We start from the raw sequence: 9,351 nt of genomic DNA on the forward strand, positions 1-9,351 counted from the left end.
AGAAGAAGTAAAAAAATTCATGGCTGGTCGTGGTGGCTCATGCCTGTAATCCCAGCACTTTGGGAGGCCAAGGTGGGCAGATTACAAGGTCAAGAGATCGAGACCATCCTGGCCAACATGGTGAAACCCCATCCCTACTAAAAATACAAAAATTAGCTGGGTGTGGAGGTGCATACCTACAGGCAGGAGAATCGTTTGAACCCGGGAGGTGGAGGTTGCAGTGAAGCTAGATTGCACCACTGCACTCCAGCCTGGTAACAGAGTGAGACACTGTCTCAAACAAAAACAAAAACAACAACAAAAAAATCAATCTTATATAAACAAAGAAATATGAATGTGATTTTCTTTTAACATCATAAAAGCAACTGAGTAAACGTCTAGTTTTAAGTACAGAGTCAGGAAAAACGATTAAAAAGTGAGGAGTTACCTGGTCCAATTTACGTTTCAATGTGGATACTTCCTTGGGGTTAGAGAAAGTGATATCCAATCCAGGTGAGATTGCATAGATGAACTCTATCTCATATTCTCGTGCAGCAGAGATGAGAGTCATAAGTTGCTCTAAAGAACAGAGTCCATGTTTGTAGAAAGCGGCAAAGAAAACTAACAGAACCTTCACTGAAAGTGTAACTGAAGAGGTCATTTCTTCTAACTTACAAGAAAGGAAAAGCTCCTTGTATTTTACAAATTCTGATGCCCAACTTAACAGCAGGCCATACAAAATGGTACAAACCTTAAGTAATTTAATGTCACAGTAAGAAAAAAAAGAACATTAGTTTTCACATCTTTGAAATCTGAACCAACAGAAAATAAGAGGCCCTTCTTTTTCCCTTCCAAATAGTTTCTCATCCTTTTGGGGAAACAGGCTAAAATCAATAAAACATTCTCCACCCTTTCATTGCCATTTCTCAAAAACACTGAATTAACTGTCAATTCTCTTACTGAAACATAAGCCACTTCTATTTCCTACAGCATTTGGAAGGCATACAATGCAGCTGCCGCTTATTTTATTTTTTTGAGATGGAGTTTCACTCTGTTGCCCAGGATGGAGTGCAATGATATGATCTTGGCTCACTGCAATCTCTGCCTCCTGGGTTCAAGCAATTCTCCCACCTCAGCCTCCTGAGTAGCTTGGATTATAGGCGTGCGCCACCACGCCCAGCTAATTTTTTGTATTTTTAGTAGAAACAGTGTTTCTCCATGGTCAGGCTGGTCTCAAACTCCTGACCTCAGAGGATGTGCCCACCTCAGCCGCTCAAAGTGCCGGGATTACAAGCATGAGCCACCGCACCCGACTTTTAAAGTATTTTTTTTTTTTTTAGAGAAATTCTTGCTCTGTTGCCCAAGGCTGGAGTACAGTGGCACAGTATTGACTCACTACAACCTCCGCCTCCTGAGTAGCTGGGATTACAGGTATATCCAGCTAATTTTTGTATTTTTGGTAGAGATGGGGTTTTGCCATGTTGGTCAGGCTGGTCTTGAACTCCTGGCCTCAAGTGTTGGGACTGCAGGCGTGAGCCACGATACTGGGTCCTGCTTTTTGTTTTGTCTCTGAACAACTGGAATTCCTAACTAAATAAATCTATATATAACTACTTTACAATACGAAAGAAAGAAAATGCTTTCTTAAGAATCAGGGTAGGTCGGGCACGATGGCTCATGCCTGTAAACCCAGGACTTTGGAGGCCAAGGCAGGAGGATCACCTGAGGGCACAAGTTCGAGACCAGCCTGGTCAACATGGTGAAACCCTGACTCTACTCACAATACAAAAATTAGCCAGGCATGGTGGTGCACATCTGTAATCCCAGCTACTAGGGAGGCTGAGGCAGGAGAACTGCTTGAACCCGGGAAGTGGAGGTTGCAGTGAGTTGAGATCATACCACTGCGCTCCTGCCTGGACAAGAGCAAGACTCCATCTCAAAAAAAAAAAAAAAAAGGCCGGGCATGGTGGCTCACGCCTGTAATCCAAGCAATTTGGAGGCCAAGGCAGGCAGATCACCTGAGGTCGGGTGTTCAAGACCAGCCTGACCAACATGGTGAAACTCCGTCTTTAAAAAAAATTTAAAAATAAAGAAATAGCTGGGCGCGGTAGCTCACGCCTGTAATCCCAGCACTTTGGGAGGCTGAGGCGGGTGGATCACGAGGTCAAGAGATCGAGACCATCCTGGTCAACATGGTGAAACCCCGTCTCTACTAAAAATACAAAACATTAGCCGGGCATGGTGGCGCGTGCCTGTAATCCCAGCTACTCAGGAGGTTGAGGCAGGAGAATTGCCTGAACCCAGGAGGCGGAGGTTATGGTGAGCCGAGATCGCGCCATTGCACTCCAGCCTGGGTAACAAGAGCGAAACTCCGTCTCAAAAAATAAATAAATAAATAAACAAATAAATAAATAAGGGAATCATGCCTGTAATCCCAGCACTTTCAGAGGCCAAGATGAGTTGACTGCTTGAGTTCAGGAGTTTGAGACCAGCAAAAGCAACATGGCGAAAACCCCCTCTCTACAAAATATACAAAAATTAGCTTGGTGTGGTGACATGCACCTATAGTCCCATTTACTTGGGGGGCTGAGGTGGGAGTGATCACTTGAGCCTGGGAGATCAAAGCTGCGGATCAAAGCTGCAGTGAGCTGTGTTTGAGCCACTGCACTCCAGCCTGGGTAACAAAGACAAACACTGTCTCCAAAAAAAGAAAAAGAACCAGAGTTAAGTCATGGCCTTAACAATCTTAACCCATTTCCATCTATAGGAAAAACATTAATCACAGATTTTAAGCTTTTAAAATTATTGATAGACAATTTTCCTAAATCAACTTAAATACTACTACTATGGACATATTTTTGAATAATTTGCAGTAATATCTCAAGACAGTCATTTTTACTCTACTTTGATTATTGATCACATTAATTACCAGCACCACCAGAAATAATTAAGTTGAAGGCAGACTTTATAAATCGAGTAGTAAACAACACTAGATGGAGATGAGATAAGTTGTAATCGCTTCTTTGTAATTCTAGAAAACTTTCGGCCTTCGGTGCCTTAGCTGGGCTCTGTAACCAAATATCTTGTTAGCTACACACGTATACTATTTAATTTCAAGTACAAAAATGTTTCACCATTCACTCAAGTCCCCAAAGAAAAGCCCCTCTCTCATTTACTAGGTGGTTCTATGATATACTACTAACATTTTATTAATTTTATATAACCAACTCAACGTAAGTATACCCATAGCAGGCCAGGCGCAGTAGCTCCAGCCTGTAATTCCAGCACTTTGGGAGGACGAGGCAAGCAGATCACTTGAGGTCAGGAGTTCAAGATCAGCCTGGCCAACATGGCAAAACCCCGTTTCTACTAAAAATACAAAAATTAGCTGGGCATGGTGGCAGGAGCCTGTAATCTCAGCTACTGGGGAGGGTAAGACAGGAATCACCTGAACTCAGGGAGGTGGAGGTTGCAGTGAGCCGAGATCGCGCCACCGCACTCCAGCCTAGGGGACATAGCAAGACTCTGTCTCAAAAAATAAATCAAAAGAAAAACAAAAACAAACAAACAAACCAACCAACCCATAGCAAAGACAGCCTGTTAATGGCTTCTCACTTCCCTGGACTAGGGTAAGGACCAGTAATTGCTGACAAGGCCAAACCATACTAGAGCCTGAAGCAAAAGAATCAGCAGTATTGATCCTGTCTTTACCTAAAATTTTAGTATTGTGTCCATCATGAATTTCTGCATTAATTTTGGTTTCTTAAAAAATATTGCACAAAATATTTATCTTAATTACTTTTTCTGGGGGGGTGGGAGTCCCTTAAAATGTGTACCCAAGGGGCCTCCTCACTTGCCTTGCCCTGGGCCTAGCCCAGCTCCAGCACTTCTCTGCCCAGTGGCTCACTGTTTAGTCCACCGGCAGAAGTAAGCAGCACAATCTATGACCAGAGAACAGGTGGAGTCAGCCTAGCACACCCACGGTATCACACGTATGGTCACAACCGTGCTAGCACAGAGCACTCTTTTTGAGTCTCAGCTAACTGAATAGTTACCAGATAGAGGAAAAGGAAACTACCTACAAAAAAAATACATCATGAAATTCTTGTATAACTACATTTGACGTAACTGTTTTCTTCACAGATTCTGAATTTATGGATTAAAAAGAAAAAGATTACCAGCTTCCTCCACTGAATACATCTCTCGCCAAAACATCCTATGTTTGTAGTCATCTTTTGGGGCATACAAGTATGTATTTAATTCCCATTTCTGGAGCCTTAAGGGGAAAGAAAATTACATATGTATCAACAGGCAACATTTATAGGCTGTAAATCTCCATCTTTTCCCTCTTCTTGGAGCATCTTCATCTCATACAAAGCTAATATTCTATAACAGTAGCTTTTAACATTTTTGTTATCAGTGGAATTTTAAAAAATTAAGTATTACAACCTACATCAACATATAAAATAGTCTTAAGAAAAAACATGATAGTTCTGGGTGAGGTGAAGCCCAAAACCTAATTCAGCTCCCCTAGGAAAAGTTTTAAAACCAAAGGCCTAGGTGAAGAAATAAGGGACCAAGGTAAAATAACTTCTGCAATTGAGAAACCATCAAAATGTACCTGGGCTATTCAGTGTTACTATTTCTTCAAACCAAAGAAAATGTTAAGGATTTAAGGTTCTCTTCTCTCCTTCATATAATATTTACCTTCTAAAGAGTTCTTTTCTCTGTTCCATAACCCAAGGTCTTCCATAAAATCCTAGATTCAAAGTAAGAATGAAATTACATTCAGTTTCAAAATGTGGTAAGCATTCATGAGAAAAGCAAATTACAAAACATACAATACAATCCTATTTTGTAAAAAACCTAAAATACACCAAATCTGGAGAATATTAATAAAAAAAATTAAGGTTCCTTTTATTATTATTTTTTTAAGATGGGGTTTCACCATGTTGGTCAGGCTGGTCTTGAACTCCCGACCTCAGATGATCTGCCCGCCTCGGCCTCCAAAGTGCTTGGATTACAGGCATGAGCCACCATGCCCGGCCAGGTTCCTTTGTCTTTGGGTGGCGACATTACAAGGTGACTTTCATTCCATTTTTACTTAGGTAAATTTTCTTATTTTTCTACCATGGCATGTTACTTATGTGATATTTTAAAACAAACATCGATCATCTCTTTTCACTGTTGATAAAGGCTACCTATATTTAAGTCCAATTTTTTAAAAGACTATCTCAATCTTACAATAGGGAAGTGCTGCAATGTAATACAAACTGCCAACAGTAACAATTACTTCCTAGAAGGGGAGTAAAACTGCTTTACAAAGAGTGAGGGGAGATCGGGTGAGGTGGTTCACACCTGTAATCCCAGCACATTGGAAGGCTGAGGCGGGTAGATCACCTCTCGTCAGGAGTTCCAGACCAGCCTGGCCAATATGGCGAAACCCTGCCTCTACAAAAATACAAAAAAATTAGCAGGGCATGGTGGCACGTGCCTGTAATCCCAGCTACTCAGGAGGCTGAGGCAGGAAAATTGCTTGAACCAGGACCTGGGAGGCAGAGGTTGCAGTGAGCCAAGATCACGTCACTGCACTCCAGCTTGGGCTACAAAACGAGACTCTGTCTCAAACAAACAAGCAAGCAAACAAATTAGCTGGGCATGGTGGAGGCACCTGTAATCCCAGCTACTTAGGAGGCTGAGGCACAAGAATAGCTTGAACCCAGGAGGCGGAAGTTGCAGTGAGCCAAGATCATACCACTGCACTGCAGCCTGGGTGACAGAGTGAGGCTCTGTCCCCCCCCCAAAAAAATTTCTGGCCAGGCCTGTAATTCCACCTACTTGAGAGGCTGAGGCAAAAGAATCGCTTGAACCCAGGAGGCAGAGGTTGCAGTGAGCAGAGATCGCACCATTGCACTCCAGCCTGGACAAGAGAGCAACTCTCTCTCACTCAACCAAAAAAAAAAAAAAAAAAAAAAAAAAAAAAAAAAAAAAAGTTATTGATACAATGATATAGTCAAAGGGACCGAAAAATGCCTGAAACCACACTCCTAAGAAATTCAACAGCCTAACTGTCTAAATAACAAACTCTCAGGCAATCTTAATTACAGAGCAAAGGTCTGAACAAATGAAAATTCAAGTATGTTACTTCTGGTCCTAAACGGAAAAGAATAAACAAAGAAAACTCAAGAATGTGACTTGCCCCAGAGTGTCCCATAGGAGGACAAAACACTAATTATGCACACTGCAGAAAACAAGTTTGCAGACTGATGACCTAAATTGTTGAGTAAGCATTAAACTTACCTGGAACTCCTCAGTGGGCTCATCACAGCTCAAACCACCCACTTTACATCGTGTCTTACTTTTACTTTACACCCGTCTCAGTCTAATCATCAGCAAGAGATAAGGACAGCCTCTCAAGAGTACCACGAAGACGGTTAATAAAAGCATTTTGAACACAAAATGTTCTACATAACCCACACAGTCTACATAAGAAACTAGTCTAGAACAAAAATTTCTGAAATGTATTTTAGCTCCAACCTCTAGGCAGAATGACTCCTCTGCATCACAAAAAGAACAATGACAGACCAAATTAAAATTCATTACATTGTATAAAACTGTAGTACGTTCCGGGCAGGCTCGGTAGCTCACTCCTGTAATGCTAGCATTTTGGGAGGTGGAGGCCCGCGGATCACAAGGTCAGGTATTCGAGACCAGCATGACCAACATGGCAGAATCCATCTCTAATAAAAATACAAAAATTAGCCAGGCACGGTGGCGTGTGCCTGTAGTCCCAGCTATTCTGGAGGCTGAGGCAGAATTGCTTGAACCGCTGAGGCGGAGATCACGCCACTGCACTCCAGCCTGGGCCTCAGAGCGAGGCTCCATCTCCAAAAAACCAAAAACAAAACAAAAATCAGTGCCGGCTCAGGTGCTCAGTTACCAAGAAAATATACAAGGGCAAGGGAAGAACAGACCAGCGAATGGCAGACAACTCCATTCTTTAAACAGGAAGAATCGCCTTTTAATAAGAAAATCAACTTAAACCAAATGAGTTTTCTCCTTTCATTACAGAAGGTATAATGGACTGGCAAGTTTCCTTTGACTCATTCCAGTCTATCTCCGAAATTTCCCAGCACTCTCTCAACCCCACCCCAAGATCTTTGATAACAAAAGATTCTTTTTCTAAAATCTTCCTGCACTCAAGCCAATAAATACATCGACATAAGTCACGCAATGCAATCATTTTTGATAAAACTATATAATAATTTTCCATTCTGTAGTTCTTCAAATGCTGCAAGGCAGTTAACTTCGCTGAACTCTTTTAAACCTTATTGTGGCACCAAAGCAGCCTGTTATGGTCTGTACCATAACCACCAGCCATTTTTCAAAAGAATACTCTAATTTATATGGCTAAAAAAAAAAAATAGAAAAACTGATGTTCTCAACCACGAGAACAATACTTTTACCACGCCTTTTTAGTTTTTTTAAAGATTATTTTACCCCTATTCACACCATAACATATAACAGAGATATAAAACAGACATCTAGGAAACTCTGCGACGGCCAAAATACTTCAAAAAAATTCAAATATATGCTGCAATTGCGCAAAGAGCAATAAGGTAACTGATTTATGCCTCTACAGAACTGCAGGGTGGACTATCTTTCCATTCTTATCCCGAAACTGTGCAACAAGCATCTGGTAATTTTCCCTCATTACCAAAAAAGTCCATCATTCTTTTCGACTGTAAGTGGGAAAAAAGGTGAGAACAACATTTTTTAAGCCACTTCTCGGTCACCAAATTCAAATTACGCATCTCGGATACTTTGAGAATCTGCGATTAAAGCCAAAGCTTCATCCCTTGAGAGTAAACTACAGTAGCTGGGAAAGTGGACAATTTTCTAAGCTGCAAATGAATCTTGCAGGGGGGAGCAACAAAAATACTCTAAGCAAAGTAGAACTTCAAATACTATAGGACAACCATGCTTCTCTTCACTCCAGAAGTACAAGCACGTCAGTGTGGGTCGACTTTACCCAAAGGGTGGGTACAAAAGCACTATACACATTTTTTCACTGGAACGCAGACAATCCTAGGGAATAAGATCGCAAGGTACAAAGTGGTAGAACTCAGGGGCTAACAAAACACCAGGCTCCATACCACCCGCCTCCTTAGGAGCCGACTTGGCTCCAAGCCCAAGACGGGTGGGGTCAGGCTTTTGAGTGGCCAGCGGGGAATTCGACGCCGTTTAAGGGCGTGCGGGGAGACTCGCCCACCGTCTCCTCGCTCCCCTTGCTTTGGCAAGGCCACATTTCAGACGCAAGGGCTTTCCAGCCTTCCAGAACCCCGGCCACCACCACCCCCCTCCCGAGGACAGAACGTGTTAGTGCCGGGGCGGGGGGGCGGGAAGGAGGGCGCTCACCTTCCACCACGCCGCACAGGAACCTCCGAGCGCCTCCTGCAGCCCCGGCCACCGCTGCTCCCCCAGCCCCGGCGGGGTTATCTTCTCCGGTTGCCGGAGCTGCCGGCGGCTCCAGCGATGCGCCAGTAGTGGCGGCAGAGTTGGAGCTGAGCTCGCTCTCCCGCTCCTCCAGCGTCGCTTGGCTCTCCTTCTGCACCATCCTCCTGCCCCCGGCTGCCGCCACCTTTACGGGTCCTCCTCGGCCTCCGTCCGCTGGGCCACAGGCCCGGAGCCCTGCAGAGGTCTTCAGCTCCAAGTGTGCGCCCCTCTGACTTCTTCCCCTCCCCCTCTGCCCTTCCCCCTCCCTCTCCGCAGGGACCCGAATGCCCGGATGAGAAGGGCGGCGGCACCGGCGTGAGCCCTTTGTCAGCCGCTGCCTCAGCTTTAAGCTGGGGCGTCAGAAGCCTAAGCGCAGAGCGAGGCTGTGAGCTCTCGTTCCCTGGATGAAGACGGCCAAGAGTCCTGTCCTCGTTCTCAGCCTCTGCTGCCCTCCCAATAATCTTAGTTCTTCTGCTGTTCCCCTTCGAAGCCCAGAGCTCGCCTCTGCCGCCGCCTCCACCGCCCGCTTCCTGTTTATCCGCACTGCGCTTGCGCTGCAGACCGGCTCAGACCGGTCCGCTCCGCCCGGCTCCCCCCGCCTTCTTTGGGGCCAGCCTATTAAGTTTCTTTCGGTAGGGGGAAATAGAACAGAGGAGACGCGAAAAGCGGAAGGTAATGAAGGCAGTGGAACGTACCATGTCTGCTTGCCCCCCTCCGGAACAAGCCTAGCTCCCGGGGACGGACCATTACCCCACCTGAAGGAGGGGAGTACAAGGAGGAGGCTGCGGCCGCCTGGGGCTTTAGGGAGAAGGGGGGGAAGGTGAAAAGGAGAGGTGTTTACTCTCTCACTGCGCAGGCGCGGATCCGCGGCCTCGC

The 9,351-nt window shown here is 44.7% G+C and overlaps 1 protein-coding gene across 1 annotated transcript in view; it reads right to left on the reverse strand.

Moving 5' to 3' along the window:
- Positions 1-9,017, reverse strand: part of OGA (O-GlcNAcase) — a 34,343-nt gene extending 25,326 nt beyond the window's left edge. Inside the window, exons 1-4 of the mRNA XM_032281384.1 lie at positions 8,398-9,017; positions 4,687-4,738; positions 4,158-4,255; positions 428-558 (exon numbers count right to left, since the gene is read on the reverse strand). Coding sequence (XP_032137275.1) covers positions 428-558; positions 4,158-4,255; positions 4,687-4,738; positions 8,398-8,596 — 480 coding nt within the window. The 5' untranslated portion in view covers positions 8,597-9,017. The remainder of the gene's footprint in view (positions 1-427; positions 559-4,157; positions 4,256-4,686; positions 4,739-8,397) is intronic.
- Between the last annotated feature and the right edge of the window lie 334 nt (positions 9,018-9,351).

The sequence above is a fragment of the Sapajus apella genome, unplaced genomic scaffold (assembly GCF_009761245.1).
Source record: "Sapajus apella isolate SASKATOON/1434 unplaced genomic scaffold, GSC_monkey_1.0 scaffold13, whole genome shotgun sequence".
NCBI lineage: Eukaryota > Metazoa > Chordata > Mammalia > Primates > Cebidae > Sapajus > Sapajus apella.